This window comes from Vidua macroura, chromosome 12 (assembly GCF_024509145.1).
Source record: "Vidua macroura isolate BioBank_ID:100142 chromosome 12, ASM2450914v1, whole genome shotgun sequence".
Classification (NCBI taxonomy): domain Eukaryota; kingdom Metazoa; phylum Chordata; class Aves; order Passeriformes; family Viduidae; genus Vidua; species Vidua macroura.
Window position 1 is genome coordinate 9,765,389 of NC_071582.1, and position 17,298 is coordinate 9,782,686.

The window sequence follows — 17,298 nt, forward strand, 5'->3', positions numbered from 1 at the left end:
CACATAGGGCTGGGTTCACTTGCAGTGAACTTTTACATTGTGGACCTGACTATAGTATATTTGTCTACAATAAAGGATTTTGTCACAAAGGACACCCACAGACTTTGTTCCACTTAATGATTTGAATTTACAAGGGCATTTAGAGATATTTTTGAGGTACTTGATTAGTGAGTTGAAACGATCTTTCTTCCAGGCAGTTTGAAGGATACTATATCAACTTTTAGCCATATGAAACTTAAATAATTTTAATAGCTTTATTATAATATAAATAGTGTATAAGCTTAAAATGTTTATAAAAACATATATTAAACTTCAAGTTTTTGTATTCAACTTAAATTCATATTTAAGTTGAAGTTGAAACCTTAGATTCACCCTGTTTGTCAGGAAATTTCTTGTACTTGAGAATGAATACCTTCCCAAATGGGAAAAATTGTATTCCTTTTCTGAAGGAAATACCAAATGCAGAGAAAGTACACCATGCTGAAAATTAGACTAAGAATTAGAAAGGTTTGGGGTCTTTTGTCTAAGGCCTTCACGTGCTTCATAAATGTCTTTACAACTTTAAATGCCCTTAGTTCTTATGGCACCCTTTTGCTAAAGAGAAGGAAAGTATTAACTCTGTCAGCCTGTCTCCACACTGCATTGTCCTAATGCCCACATGAGGTGCATCAGCTACTGCAAGTGCCATTTACAGGCTACTCACAACTCCAGGACATGTTTCTTTTCCATAAGAGGGGTTTGAGGAATGATATTTCTCTCTGTGTTAGACAAAAAATTTGGGGGTATTATGTTTGAGCTAGAGGAATAGAGCATCACCACTAAAAACAAAACATTCTTTAATTTTATCAGAGAGGCTAGATGCCAGAAACTCTAAAATAGTCAAAACCAAGTCACCCCAAGACAACAAGGTCATTATTCAGTCTGTCAAGCCCTTTTGCACACATCAGAAAAAAAGAATGAAGATACTTATTAGCTGTTATCACCTTGTGTTTTACTATTTTGTTAGTAATTGTTTATCCTTGAAATCAAGGAGGCAGTAGATGACTGTTTCTAGATTTGACATTAAAGAAAATGAATGTTTATTGGGAAGAAGTCCTGACTGACAACTTACACTATTTTATTGCTATCTAGTTAACCTTTTTTTCCTCAGTGTGTATGTAGAGACACATGATTATCACTGCCTGAAAGACTTATTTTTCTAATGACATTCACCAGGACAGTCTCCAGATTTTGTGCAAATTGGTTAAAATTGTCAAATACTTTGATAAATAATTGAGATACTGATATCATCCAATAATAATTTGCATTTATGACAGATTGTTGAGGCAATGCAAGCAGTGCTGCTGGCAGAAGTTCAAAGGACTATTAATCCCTTGAGAAAGACAGCAATTTGCAGAGAGCCATTGGCTATAGCAGAGAATGGAAATGGTAAGTTTTGGACACTCCCAAAGACTGAGGAGAGGGATTTGCAATATATTAAAAATAATAGAGTGGTTTGGGTTGGAAAGAACCTTAGAAAACATCCAGTTCCAACTGCCTGCCTTGGGATGGACACCTTCCACTTGACCAGGATGCTTAAGGCTTCGTCCAGCCTGGGCTTGAACACTCCCAAGGATGGGCCATCCACAACTTCAGGCAACCTGCTCCAGTGCCTCACCACCTTTACAATAAAGAATTTCTTCCTTATGTTTAACCTAAATCTATCCTCTTTCACTTTAAATACATTACCCCTTGTTCTATCACTACGCAACCTTGTAAAAGGTCCCTCTCAGAAAATTTTCTTTTCCTTGTAAGTGGAAAATTTGTTGGTGTATTATTTTAAAAGAATTTCCTCTAGAAATCAGAAAAAGCTGGGAGTATGAGTTCAGAATACTTTACTTGTGTGTGAGACAAGCCAAATGGCCTATTTCTAACTTTATCAGGCTAGGAGTTTTCTCATATGATTGTCAAGGAGTTAAAGGACTTTCACACTTTCTTGTCACCTCTGAATAGTCAAGAAGAAAAAGTAAAGTTTCTTTGATTGTATAATAGGTCTGATATTTGCAAATAAAATTCAAAATGTATTTGAAATAGAATCAATAAATCATATTGGAAAGAAGTTTTACAAATTTATCTTTCCAGTGACAGCAGACCTTACACAGCACTAAAAATTAATTGCTTAAATTTTATAACTTCATAATGTAATACAGAATATTTTATTTTTCTTTTAGAAATAACCTCTGTGCAAGGAGATATCAAATGCATTTTACAATTAGATCATTTAATTTTACAAGAAGCTTACTCTTTGCAACTTTACAATGGTGCTAATGTTTATGGTGAAAAAAGATTGAACTTGAATTTATGTTATGTAGTTATACTCTTTTTTTTTTTTTTTTTTTAGCCCATTAGCTGAGTCTTAAAATTAAGTGACCTAAATTTTAGATCCAATCTTATTAGTGAGCCTTCACTTGGGAAACTAATTTATTATCTCATTGAGCGTGTGTGTCTGTCATGAAAATTTGTTACCAATATCCTTGTTCCAGCATACTAAAAATGATCAGTGATACTTGCTTCAGGTCACAATACAAAGAGGTGTCTCTATAATTTTAAAATGCAAAACACTTTCAGTGATTGTCATATATGAGTTTATACTTTGCTTACATTGAATATTGTTTCTAATAATTTTGTTTATCTGGTTTGGCTCAAGCTGCATTGTAAGTAAAGCAGCCCCAGCTATAAAGTTCATGTATGGACTAAATTTCCAATTTCCTGAATTTTCAGAGTGTATTTCAATGAAGTATTTTGACACAGATTTACAGCTAAGATGGAACTAACTGAAAGTTGCAAATGCAGGTGTCTCCAAACGTGTTTAGATCTTTGGGTTTATTTCAAAACTTTCTGTAGTAAATGAAAATAACATTTCTGTTACATAAAAAGTGCTGGTATGATTCTAGTAGTCAATTGTTGTTTAATTCTAATTAAGTCTCAAACAAGTTATGAATTCAGGGGAGTTACTTCCACTCTCTGAAAGGGGGATTTTTTGATTGTCTAATAACAGATAGTTTTTACTGTTATTTTGTTCTTAACCTAATTATTTGATGATTATTCAAAAAACAACTAGAAAACTGCTAGGAGAAAAATATGCATAAGCATTTGTACCTACTCCATGATCTTAACTACATAAATACATGCTGTAAAGAAGAGTGGATGTTTTTACATATTTAGAATTTAATGTAGTCTGAAAGAGGCAGAAAACATACAGAATGATTGGAAAAGAGATTTTGCACTGTATTTAATATTATATTAGATTTCTTTTTGTTCTCATTTCCACTTATGTTTGTTGCATTATTTCTCACAGTATGTAAATAGCAGAAGTATTCTTGTTTCAGCTTGTAGTGTTTTGTCACATGTATTGTAGAACATGATGAGTTCATAGGGAATTAAACATTTTTTTTTTTTATTTCTAATATATGAAAGAGTATAACTATTTGTGTCTTGTAATGACATGCAGAAATTATTAAAAACCCATGCAGGAGTAAGTCCACAACCAGTGTAATTGTTAAGACAAGTAATTATGTCTAGATTTAGTAATTTATCTGATAGGTATGTCATATTTAATAAAATACTCTGTATTTATGGGCTGTACAGTAGTTGGCATCTTGTGCAATATTAAGGTAAAGGTTAAATATTTCTTTGGGTCTTTAAATTATAGTTCAAGACTGGCTCTGTGCCCTCTGATCCAAAGTAAAAGAATCTGAATCTTGGCTGCCATCACCATTGCATTGTATTGCATTTTTCTTTAATTGGAATTAATAGGTTAGATCTAGAGATGTTTAATATTATTTAACTCAACAAATTTCCACTGACGTGAATAGGAGGTTTTTTTTTTTTTCAAAATACAAACTTTTAGAATTTGCCATTCAATTTTAATCTTTGAGGTTCATAGTATAATTGGGACTTTTTTTTTTCAGAAAGATACTTATTCCTTTGAAGCTCCTACATCTTTACGTCATGGTTAAGGGTGATCAAATGTAGACAACAGCTTCACCCGATGAATAATTTAAAATGTCATATTTTTCTGTGGTTCCGTACAGACAGAATTTTACTTATTTGAATAAAAAACCCCAAACAAACAAAAACCACAACCAAACCAAAAGAAAAAGCCCAAGTCACCAAACTCATATTTATCCAGAAACTAGGATAAGGAATTTTAAAAACCCAAACTGTGCATGTAAGCATGCCAGAGAAAGGGTTAACTCTGTTCTGTCCTAGTACATTCTTCCATTGTTGCTAAAAGGAATTATAAATGCAAACAGCTGCAATTGCTTTATGTTAATGTTAGAGATAATAATTTTGGACCTGTTCCAAACATATTGATAGCAATCTTACTATTGATTTCTGTAAGATTTTCTTCAGTTCTTCAAAGAAGCTTAGGTTTTCCCTAATTTTTTTTACATTAATCATAATTCTGAAAGAGTATATTGGACTTTATCCCTTCTTGCCTTTTTCTTCACAGCAATAATTTCTGTACCATTTAACAGATTGTCAGTGTGGTGTTGTTTTCCACTCTCATGTGAGTCAGAGACAGTGATTTTCAGGTCTTGAAAATTTATTTATCCACTTTTATGTCCACATAGCATAAAGCTAAGAGGAACTATGCTGGCATTCATTTTTCATTTGTAGTGTTTGATCTTATGACATACATACCTAATCCATACCAAGTCACATGCAGAACTTCTTTGATCAGAGGAAGTGTGGGGATAATATCACTGTTGTCATTCCCTAGTTCACTGATTGGACACAAAGAAATTGGATATTCCCTCCTGGAGTAGATCTGAACCTGTATCTTTCTCAGTGGTAACTCATTGCTTATCCTCAGGGCATTCAGCAATGAGCCATCTACAGAATTTTTTTTTCCTTTTTTTGTGGAAATATCCAAATATTTGCACAGTTAAGAGATAGAAATGAGATTTTCTCACCTCCAGGTGCATTTTGTGTGTAGGACTGCAATCTCCCAATAGCTACTGCACTGAAGCAGTTTCCCATGTGCCATCTTTTGATGCCTGTTTCTTCTAATGCATAGGGAGCCAAACATTTCTTATCTGGAACAGCATTACAGCATTCCAGTTCTTCTGGAATTGTGTGCCTCAGTTTTTTGTGAAATTTGAGGAACTGGATTTATTTACTATTTAAGAAAATTGTGGGGATAAATGTGTTTAAGAACTTAATACTCAGATAATAAATTAAGGAAATGATGCATGTGATATTCCAGGAATGCCAAAAATGGGAAAAGTGGAAGGACAGCAAAGTACAGGCTTTATTCCTAAATACAGCATAATCGTTTAACTGCCTGCTGTATTTGTGAAAAAATGAAATGTGAAAAATCACAACACTAAGACTAATTTGCAATAAATTCTGGCTTGAACTTAAAAATTCCTAGTTTAAGCAGCGGCTAATGATTCAAGCTTTTAAGTATATTTGAAAGCTGTTAGCTATAACCTCATCTTTTGTATGTGGTTTTGGAGCCCTTTAATCTATTCAATTAAATGAATTGGTTCATGCAGGACAAAAGCTTCTGCTGATAAATACTGGAATGAAATTAATGGTGGCAATTGAATTCCATAGGCCAGTGTAAAGAATTGGGAAAGACTTACCTAGAATCTAACTATATGTTTTGTTAAGATGAGGAATCCGTTCAGTAATAGTAAATCAATGCAAGGTGGGATATAACAGCTCCTGCTCACTAGAGAGGAATAGTGACCTGCAGCAGGGCTTTAAACACTTCATTGTCAGGGTTTCAGAAATCTGTCCAGTTGCAGATGACTTTTTTTATGTCAGCTCTTAGGAAGTAATTCTGTGTCTGTCTTTCTATATAGCAAATTAAACTCCTTGCCTGCTTGCTGTCTGAAGGTTTTGTCAAGGAAGTGCAGCCAAAGAGAAGGGTTATTCTGTCTCTGATCTATTCTTTCACATTGTCATCTTGTTATAACCTACTGCCTTTTTGTATTAGTCTAGATATGCATTCTGACTCTGCATTTGAACAATCAAAGACCCAAAAGATAATCCTGACTTGGAGCATTAGCTCATGTGGATCACTGATGCCAGCAAAGGTTACACAAGATTTTAATGAAAACTTCTGTTGCCTGACTGCTGGGGAAGTAACTTCTTGGGTGTTGATGCATTGACACGTTTTAACTATAAACACATTCATATAAGTTTTATTGCTTGTGTTCTGGTGAGATACTAAATGTCTAGAAAACTCCAACAGAATCTGAGGAATCAGTAAATTATCGCCAAACTGAAATTTCTTTTCTCTATCCAATCTGGTCTTCTTATTAGCGCAAACATTTCATCCAATAAAACAAAGTTTTTAGGTGGAACTGATATTTTGTGCTCTTGGGCAAGTTCCTATACATAACAATTCATTAGATTATTAGACATCAGGCTATTTTAAAAAATGGTATGGCAGGCCAGTTTTACATGTGTGCATTAGCAATAAGCAGTGTAAGAATTGTATAATCAACATTTCATCACTATTAATGTGAATTAGATTAATCTGTAGTCTCATTTTAGACTGAGAAACAGAAAACCAATTAATCTAACATTTATTTGAAGAATGTACTTTGAGCATAACCTGGTGACAGCAATAGCTTTCTTCTGTATGGAATATGTATTAAAAATGAGTGTATTGTATCCTAGTTTCATATTACAAATATTTCCAGTAAAAGAATACAAATCAATGCTATATTTTAGCATCTAACTTGCAGTTTAACTATACCACTGTATCATGTCCTATATATCCAATTAAAACTGTAGTTTGATCCAGTACTCTTTAATATTAGTGGTCAAGTACTAAAGGAAGTAAGCTTAAAGACTCATTCTAGAACTACAGCTTATTTCATTCCATGCGTCATATATTTTACCAGAGGACTCCTTAATGTAGCAGAAATCAGATTTGGTGTGTATTTTTACACAAAATCAAATTCAAAAGGCGCCGTCTCAGACTCCTACAAAACATTAGGATAGAAAGGATTCATTGGTCAAGTAGGCATGAGGATCGCGGATATTCTAAATTCAAATGCACAATGTCAGTTTTGGTTTCTATGTGCTTTTCCAGTGTTTACTGAATGCAAGGAATCTCTAATGCTCTATTTAAATCTTTAGAGGTAAATACTTTGAGATGGGAGGAGCTAGTAATACAGACATATAAAAATATCATTGGTTCATTTTAATCTCTTCTGTTTATTTAGAAGTTCATTTGGTGAGACAAAGTGCAATGTTAATCTTAGAAAGATTTCGCAGTTCTGACTTGGGGCCTCAAAATAGTGAGTGAAAGAACTGCAAATATTCCCTGTTACTTGCTTAGTCTCCTCTAAGACTGTCTTCTACTGGTTGTTTTTGGTTTGTTTTTGTTCTTTTGTTGGGTTTATTTAGTTTGAGGGTTTTTTTTTGAGGAGCCTCTCCTTCTCACATCTCTTTCCTTAGTCTGAATATCTCCTTGCCTATGTAGTTGTTCTTAGTTGAACACAGTGTTCAGACTTGCTAATAGTATATAATCAGTAATCCTTATAGTTTAGTTGGAGCCTTGGATTTCTTGTGACTAATTTAGTACGCAGAGCCATGGGTCAAATAAACCCTTACAACTGGAAGACATGTGAACATACCATAAGAAATAAGCGGATAAGTTACTAAGTAATGTTTTAATTTCTTTGTGTCATACTCTCCTATTTAATCAATTTTTGTCTGTATAATATAGTGTTAATTTTATTCACAAAGGTAGAAAGAACAAAACCTGAAGGTTTTCGCCTTGGTTAGGTTATATTTTGAAGTTTGTCCTTCTACAATTTTAACTTGCAAATAATCAATCTCTAAGTGCTCAGACCCTGTCCTCTTTATTGTCTACACTGTTTAAGAACACATAGGCCTTAGCAATGTTTTCCTATTTCTCTGTCCTTTTTTGCTCACCCAGCTTCTGTAAAATCTTGTGAATAAAACAGCAAAAATAGATTCCTTAAATTGTAGCACTCCCTCTAGAATGTTTTGTGCAAATAGTTCTTGCAAAGCTGGAGATTTTCTAGATGGGTCTATTATAAAAAGCAGGCTGAGGTGGGGGAAAAAAGTACTACTGTGTACAGTCCATAATTAACACTGAAACTGAGCTCTGTGCTAACAGCCATAAATAACAACACAGTATCAGAATACCTTGTTCATATTTATAAGACACCATCTAGAGTTTTTCTGTGCTGTATTGATGTTTTGTAATCTCCTGATACTATTTTTATTAATTTCTTTGCTGTTCGATATTCGTGTAGGATATTATGGGTACACAAAGCCCTGGAAAGACTTAAATAGGTTCTACCCTAGAAAGATTGTAAGCTGGATGCCTTTCTGAGAAAGGAGTGGTTCAGAACAGCATGGATAAAGGGATGATCCCCAGGCAGAAGTTCTCTTCTCCACATTATGAGATTATATTGCTGCCATGCTTGAAAAAGGCTTGCAAGAGTTTGGCAATATTTTCTTCAGGCTCTGTTGTCTGAATTTTCCTTATCATGGGGAATAAAACCTTTCTGAGACATTTTGACTGCAGCTACCTATGGCTGGGCAGTAGCGAAGGCAGAACAATCTGCAGTGTGCTGTTAATTTTTGTCATGCTTTTGTTAGTTTTCTGTCATGTAATTGGAATACAATTTATTGAAGGGATTCTTTTTAATGATATATGAAGCAAGGTACCTTTGAATTTTGCATCTTATATTTTTTAAACTTTTAGGAGATACAGAATGAGTTCCCGAACCTGGTCTATAACTGCATATATTTGAAATGTTTCTGTCCTTGAATTCCAGAATAACAGACTCGCCTACCTTATTTGGAAGGGAATTATAAAATTAATAATGCAAATATTGAACCAGCAGAATTACTAATATTATCTGTCAGTGAGACAAGTTAAATGTTTTAATAGTTTTGTTTGTTTAAAAAAAAAACTTGCAGAAAGAGAAATTACTTCAAGCTATTCCTAATAGTTTTCAGTAAGATGGAAATTTTTCATTATGTGTTTTGTGAAAAACATGCTGAAAGGTAAAACTACTTTATTTATACAAGTCATTATTAGTATGGAAGTAGAGATTCCCAGCTAACACACAGGAGATTAACACAAGTCAACTGTGCTTGTCTCTAGCAATGAGATCAAGGTATCTGTCTCAGCAAACAAAAAACAGAAATAGCTCAAAAGAAGCCTTTCTTGCCTACCAAGCTTATCAAGAAAATATTGAACCAGTTGGAGGTACATAAGTATCCATCACCACTAGAATGTATCTCAACTGAGCTTTTAAATTTCAGGATGGACCATTGTGTTCATCTCTGGGTACACTTCTGCACCTGTACACATTTTTAGAAGGCTTAATGCATCTATTTGTATTTCATGTCTCATGTGTACAGAATCTGTTTCTCTTTGTTATATAAAAGTAAACTATGTGTTGTTTCAAAGCAAATAAGCATCATTAATAGAAATAGTACTTCATATTTGTATGGTGCACAGAACCAATCAGCACACAATGACTTCCTGATTCTGAAACTTAAGTTGTTCACTATTCTCTCATGGCTGGTTCATATTCAGTGTTTCACTGTATGCTTTATTTTAAGGACCAAAGTTATGTCCACCATGTATCCTATCTTGCTTCAGCATCATGTTTTAATTCTTTAATTGTATTGCTGGTAATGAAGTAAGAATTAAAGAATACAGAAACTTTTCTGGTGTATCTGAGGAAATTTTTTGTCAAATTCCAAATGTTTCAGCAGAGGAATTTTTTCTCCCTACTCTTGGAAAAATCCAACTTATATCACACTTAAGATATGTACCACTAATTCCCTAAAGACCAGGTGCCAGTATTGTTCTCATATGATGGATGTTAGTCACATCACCTGCTGCACTACTAGGAGATGCTCAGATAGCCTAGTGAAGAGGGTGAAGTAGGAACCTGAATCCAGGAAGTATTTCCTGTAGAATAATTAGTAGCTTGTCTGTGTATTCTTTCCTCTCTACCACTCATTTATCTGAATAGGTTTTGGATTTCTTTTTTCCTTTCCCTTTCTCTGCAGAAGTGTAAAAAGAGAGAAGCAAAACCTATCTGACATAATTAAAGCATGCAAGCTCAATTTAATGTACTAATAATATGCTAATGCTAAAATTATTCTGTTTCTTTTGGACATGAAGTGCTGTCAGGGTTTTGCATCTCACCAAACTGTCAAGTTTAATGCTGGCAATGAACATAAGTCTTTATCCTGACTGAAAAGACAATTTTTTTTAAAATATAAGTTAAACAGACATTGATCCTAGCTTGTGTTTTCAGTGAAAAGTAACATTTTGATATTTTAGGCAAATTGTTCTAATAGATGTGTCTCAGATATTTTTAGCAGATTAAGGCCATTCTCAATGCACAGAAAAGAATTTATTATTTAATTAGTATGTCCCCTTGAAAGGTTCAATAGGCCCCCCTTTCACTAGTGACCATTGTTATCTGTGTCAAGGTGTGATATATAGAGTATTATATGAATTACTCTTCTGTCAGCAGATTATATTGGGGAATAGTAAAAAAAGAGTCCATGACTTTAAACCTGTGCTTTTATGAAATGAAATTTAATGGTTTAGTTGTATGGTTAGGAATGTTTTAAAATAGGACTTGCATGTGGTTAGGGACTTACACTGGTGACAAGCGCATGAGAAATAAAGTAAAAGCACCAGCAGAAGGTCTGGGCTAAGGTCTATGCCAGGCACAGCAGGCACATCTGCCTCACATGTTCCAGGATAAGGAAAGCAAATCTCCAAAAAAAAAGACTGGCAGATAGGGCAGAGAAGACCATTGTTTCCAGTTTTCCCATGATAATTGCATATAGCAGACATATTTGCAAAACAATTTCTTTAAGTTCCATATCTTATAAGGGAGTAATTTCCCTTAGCCTGGAGTAAGCTGATTTTTGAATGGCCTTGGATGGTCAGCACAAATGTATGCTGGTTTTTAGTTACGTTTGAATACAGCTCATAGCTATTATAAGATAATGTGCTTTTCCACTCTTTGTCTGTGCTTCCTCAAATGTGCTTTTCACTATCTCTCTTTTGCTACCTAAAGAGAATTTAAGGGATAAAGCTACTATGGAATAATAACTCCCCCTTTCCTTGTTGCCCCCTGCCCTGAGTCACACCAGAGTTGATACTGCAGTTGAAGCCTTAGCTCTGTGATGTGGGTTATTTTTCCTAAATTGATGAATGAATAACATGACAAGCATAATCTAATTTACAGAGAGACAAAATTGATAATTTTGGGATCAGTGGTCAGATGTGTATGTTTTTTATCTTAAAAATAGATACATAATACTGCAGTATATTTACATGCCCATTACATAGTAATACAGCAATACAAAATTCAGACTTTTCAGTCTCTTTCTTGCTGCCTTTGTGTAATACTTAAAATTATTTATCAGGTTTTAGAATGGAACGTGAGGGGGAACTGTCCTCCTTATAAAAGACATTGTTGTAGAACTCACTGCTTTTAGGAGTCAAGCAGTAAAAACCTTGCAACAAAACAAAAACCTTTAAGAACCTTGTTTATTGAATTCTGTTGGCTAAAACTGCCAAAAATAAATTAATAGCTCTTACCACTGCAGTGCTTTTTTTGTTCACAAGAAAAATACCTTGACATATTTTTTCATTCTGTGATTGGTGCACATTTCAAGGGTATAAATTAATCTTCAAAGGATCCTAGGGAATATCTTTCCTGGACACTTCACTTATACATCAAGTTGGCCATGTTAGCAATCTAATCACAATCCTGTAATTCAGTGGACAACAATTCCTTATTGTGAACAGCATAGCAGCTTTTACTATCATTTAGGTCAGCCTAAGATTGCTGATGCACCATATGTTTCAGGCCATGGATGATGGATGGTATCCTCTGGTGCCCATCCCTAAGTGATTGGAAAGATTGAAGACACACAGTTCACTTAAGCTTGCTTACTATTACATCAAGTAATCAGTGTGATAGGCAAACCTGTGCTCTCTGTGTCACACTGCCCAACTTTCTGCAGGGACATTGTGTCAAAAAAACAATCTAAGAACATTTCCAGATGACAGGCCAGTTACTAGAACAACCATTTAACAACTGGATTCATCTAAAAAGCTTAATAACATTGAAAAGTCAATACATGTTTTTAAAACACCTTTATTTATATGAATCAGACATGGTGTTTTGTTTTTAAAGGGTTTTTTGTTTCAAGATTGAACTTACGCAACCAAGGTATAATAAAGCAATCCTTTTCATAGTTCAGCCTCTAGTATGTCAAAACATAGTATTCCTAATGTTAATCAGAGGGAAAGACTACTTTGAGATAATAATAAATGCTTTAGAAGTTGTTTACTGTTTTGTTGTTAGAAACACATAGCATCAGTTTAAAGTTTAAGACTGAAATATTTTTTTATTTCCCGGTGCCTGTCTCTACTGACAGCACTCAGTGTTGTTTTTATTTTCCTCAACTCTGTTGAACCAGTATCAAACTCAGGAAATTGAGAGCATCTTCCTTTTTAGGAAGTTTTAGGTGGTGCCGTGCTGAGGAGTCTTTTATATGATACAGGAGGAAAAGCCTAGATAATACTCTAAATCTCATTTTGCATAAAAATCCTGCAAGACTTGCAGCATTTGTTTCAGCAGTCAGAATAGATCCAACCAAATAATATCAAGTGAGGTGTTTAAAATGTTACAATTTGAAACTACTACTGGTGTATGTCATTGTAAAAATGGTAGAATAACTGAGTTGAAAGCTGAGTACATAGGTCATAGTATCTGTATGCCACTTCAACCATGAAAAAGGAGCTAGGCAGTTCTGTGAATTCAAAAGTCAGAATTTCAGTGCAGGCTTCCTCTTGTCAGTCCTTTGATAGATGACACACTGAATTCCATAACCAGACAATTTAGGCAGCAGCCTCTAAAGTAAATATTAAACTAAGGTAATGGAAAGAAAAAGCTATTCTGAGGAAAAGAGTTTGGGGAGTAGTGATTAACACTGACTTTAAAACCAAGGCTGTCAAAGACGTGGAGAGTAGATGTGTTGGTATTAGCAGGACTCATCACTGCAGAACAGAAAATGTTAGAAAACTGAATAATTCTTGTAGACAGTGTCTGAATATATGAACCTGTCCTTGTTAGAACTGAGGTTTTTGCGGTCAATGGCACTTTGGTTGCTTACTGAGACACTTCCTGGGGAGAGATGGTTACTGCTTTACTGCAACTTGTTCTGCTCTGAGGATGCTCACAGTGGAGCACTGGAGCTGAGAGAGTAACCCAGAATGATGTCTACAAATGAATGTAGGGATAAATTGAAGCATTTCAAATATAAATTGCACTAGACTGGAATAGTTTATTTGGAAGGAGCCTACAATGATTGTTTAGCCCAGGACTTTACTTTGGCCTTGTCAGTGAGGAAAGAGACCTATAATTAAGGAGAAAGGGCTTTAAATATCTGAAAACATACTTTTCTTCAAAGGACAGTTGAAGAGAATGAATGAGAGTAACTTCTGGAAAGGTGTTTTAGCAACCCCGTTAGCCAATTAAGCTAATAGGAACTTTAACTAAAATATAGCCCAGAGTCAAACTCATGTACTCTAAAAATTCTTTGTGGAATTTTTTACTTTTCTAAAATCAGAAGTGCCAGTCAATGCAGGAAGTGTAGAAGTGACTGGGTCATAGTATTTGAATCCAAGTTGGACTTCCAAATGAAACAGGCAGTACAGCCTTAGACAGTGTGAATCACAGGCAGCTGTGAGAACCCCGGACAAAATATCCTCAGTTCGTACTGTGAAGTCACTGCTCTTGTCTGAATTGTGCCCCAAAAGTCAGTTTAGGTGGCTGTAAGTACTTTATATTGGTCAGATAGTGTAGTATCTTTTCCTAAAAAATTATGTTTGTTAAATATCACAAACATGGAGATAAATATTCAACTTCTGATTAAAGTAAATGTGCTATAATCATCTTCAGACTCTGCAAAGATGTATTCTGTGATATCTGTAGCATCACATCAGTGAAGAATGGAACCACCCTCAAGTCATTAGGAAGATAGTATTTACATTTTGGAAAAAGTAAATTAGTTCCTTTCTGAGGGAGGCAGCACAATTAGATTTTGGCTCTTACACATAGCAGGGATTTTGCTGTATCTTTTAAATGAGGCACTTCTCCCTGAACAATCAGCCCTATCACTGCAATAAGAACCCTGTGATAAAACTGATTATATTTTTTCAATCACCACAGTTAAACAGAAAAGAGATTAAGCTTCTAACTACTGCAATCTGCTGCCCTTTTAAAATCGTATAAAGATGGCAGACACTTATGTTAAACACAGTGGGTTGTTGGTAAAGTTAACCGTGTGCATCCAAAAGTGGCAGAATATGGACTAAGGTGCAACCTCAATCTGCGCTGTAATAAAGTAGCTGTTCATCTGTGGTCAGAGATCGTCATGAAAGACCTTGAGTTCCTTCACTTTATTTTGCAGAAAGGCCATCAGACAGCTTTGCATCATCTAACTCTATCAATCAAGGACCTCAAGCACTGCTTTCTGCTGAAAGCTTTCCTGTTTGGCTCTGTTTTTCACAGACAGCTCAATAACTTGTCTGTGGAGCTGTGATAAATGTACCATGTGCTTCTAAACTGTCTCCTTAACACTGAACTGAATTTCAACTCGTAGTGCTTGTAACTAATTGTTTTCATCAGAAACACTTTTTTTTACCCATTATTATTCCAGAGGCTCTGATTATCTCTTCTTTTTTTTTTTTTTCTATTATTCTATGGCAATGGTAATATTTGAAAGCTTCCCTGCATACAATGGACTCCTAGAAAACTAGATTTTACTCAGTGAATAAGCTGCCAAGTATAAAGAATAAAATTAAAGGGAATCTGTATGAACAAGAAGTATAAATTTCTAATACTTTTTTAGACAAGTATATATGAAGACCAGTGTTTCCTTGCCTCTGATTTGTGAGCGAGTCCTAAGTGACATTCAAAAGAGAAGACTGAAATTAAGTGTAGTTTAAGGATTGAGAAAATATGATGATTTATAACAAAACACTTGTAAAATCTGTCATGGTAATTAAGGTCCTAAACGAGAATACAAGTAAAAGCTTTATGTTTTGGGTTGTTAGATATCTTGGAGCTTATATGCAGAGAAGCTGTTTCTTTGAAATTTTAAAAAAAAAAACAAACAATTGCAGTACGTTTATTACTGTGATAATATGCAAGTTCTACTTTGAAAATTCACAGCTGATTAGTTCATTCAAGTTGCAAAACTGTAGTACACATTCAGAATTGGAATAAAACAATCTTTTCAGGGAAAAATGTAATTACTTAAAAGCTAATGAAAGCCACAGATAGCAGAAACTGTTCTGGAATATATGAATGTGGCTCTTCTGAAGCATAATTTTGCTAGAAAGCTGGCAACTATGGCTTTGATTTTTGGCCTGTATTGGGATAAAATGTACCAAGATGAAGATTTAATTTCTAGTTTTCTTTGTAGTGATTTTAGGAGAAGGACAGGAAAGAGCATAAGACACGTTAATTGCTTTTGGGAATACGCTATTCCAGGTTAAGAAGAATAAATATTGTACACTCTGAAAAGCATGTTGATCTTTAGTGAACAGTACTAATTTACACATTCTTCATTTAGAGTACAGAGGTAGAATGGATCCTTTGGTGGATGTAGTCACAGCATAAATGTGCAGAATAAAAAATGAAATGGGATGGTGGTGTTGTATTGCATGAAAAGGAGGACAAGCAGTGGAAAAGAGCAGCCCATCATGCATTAGCTGTCACTACAATCGTGCAGGGGCAGAGGGTACATCAAAACACAGCTAGATTTGTTTAACAATTTTAGTATGTATTAACTATCTAGGATGATTTTCTGTAAGAGAATTGTTTCCTGTTATTACAGTACCAGTTGGGTACAGTAATTTTTCTGATTCTCCTTTCCATACATATATCCCTGCAAGCCAATAGTGAGATCCACTCTGTCATTTGCATTTGTTTTCTCCTGCTGAGCAAAGCTAAATGGAATTTCTGCTCATAGGTGATCCCACTGGGTGGATCTCTTGAGTCTTCCTCTCTCTCTTCAATTACATGCTGAGGTGTTCATTAAGAGATGTATCTCTAAACCCTGAATCTAATTTCAGATTGCTCTGTTCGGCTTCACACTATTTCACCAGTAAACAATTAACATAAGTCCGGCTGATTTATGTAGTGAAAGATTTACTCTGCCAGGCAGAAGGTTCTGCTGGTGCACAGCTTTGTAGTGTCTTGTTGGGGGAAAATGTTTATGAAGCTACTGTGAACAACTCTTCCAAAATTTTTGAACTCTCATAGCTATGAAATGGAGAAGCCATTTTAAGGCAGATTGAATGTAATGTTTTAAGGAAATCTAGCAGACTCACAGCAATACACATAATTGTCTAGTGGAAAGACAGAAATCAAAGCGGCAAGACTGAGTACATTTTACTGATGCACTGGATGCAGTGAGAAAATCTTTCTTGGTAGTGGAAGCTACTGCTGTTTTAAATACATGAGGCAAAGCTACAGGCAGATTTTTGAGGAACTTTTATAATTTAATCTATTTGTAATCAAATTCTATTTCAATTGCATGCAGGCTGAGAGTGCAGGAGCTGGTTACTGTTACTGGTTCCCTAAATGAATGCACTAAGATTTAGAAGCTAGGTTCACTAACAATGAGTTTAATTGGTATCTACACACAGTACTGAAGTCCCAGAATTGTATTCTGGGCACACACTTGACTCATTGAAAAATTGGGATAGATTATGTAGAGACAGTGTGTAATTCCCCTTGCAAAGTCCTCACAAGTGCAGAGGAAAGGCGAGTGGCCAAGACAATCCCTTGCGCGAGCTACCCAAGATACTGGCAGCTACAAGGTCTTTAGAAGCAGTGATAAATTTGAGGGTAGTCATCTGACTTGCCTTAATCAGCACTGATTAAAAAGATCTAAATGGCTCCTGGCAGCCCCTGGATCAGAAGGATACAGATGCTCTCTCCCTAGTGGTATGCCAGTCACCACTGGGTAGGTAAATTCCATCTATAAATGTCAGGGGTAACATTTCAGTCAAAAGTTGTACAGTGGCACTCAGAAGTGCTGATGTACTGTGGAGATATAAGAAGAATGTAAATAACACTACAAATATTACAAATTTATTATGTACATTGATTGGGAGGCCTTTTGGAGAGGTCATGTTCTTTTTTTACTGACTCTGAAAAGCTATGGCTTAAATAGAGGACACCTTAGAGA

General features: G+C 35.0%; 1 protein-coding gene across 1 annotated transcript in view; it reads left to right on the top strand.

The window, feature by feature from the left end:
* Window positions 1-17,298, top strand: part of WDR72 (WD repeat domain 72) — a 91,760-nt gene that overhangs the window by 51,842 nt on the left and 22,620 nt on the right. The window contains exon 17 of the mRNA XM_053988418.1: window positions 1,317-1,428. Within this exon, the coding sequence (XP_053844393.1) occupies window positions 1,317-1,428 (112 nt within the window). The remainder of the gene's footprint in view (window positions 1-1,316; window positions 1,429-17,298) is intronic.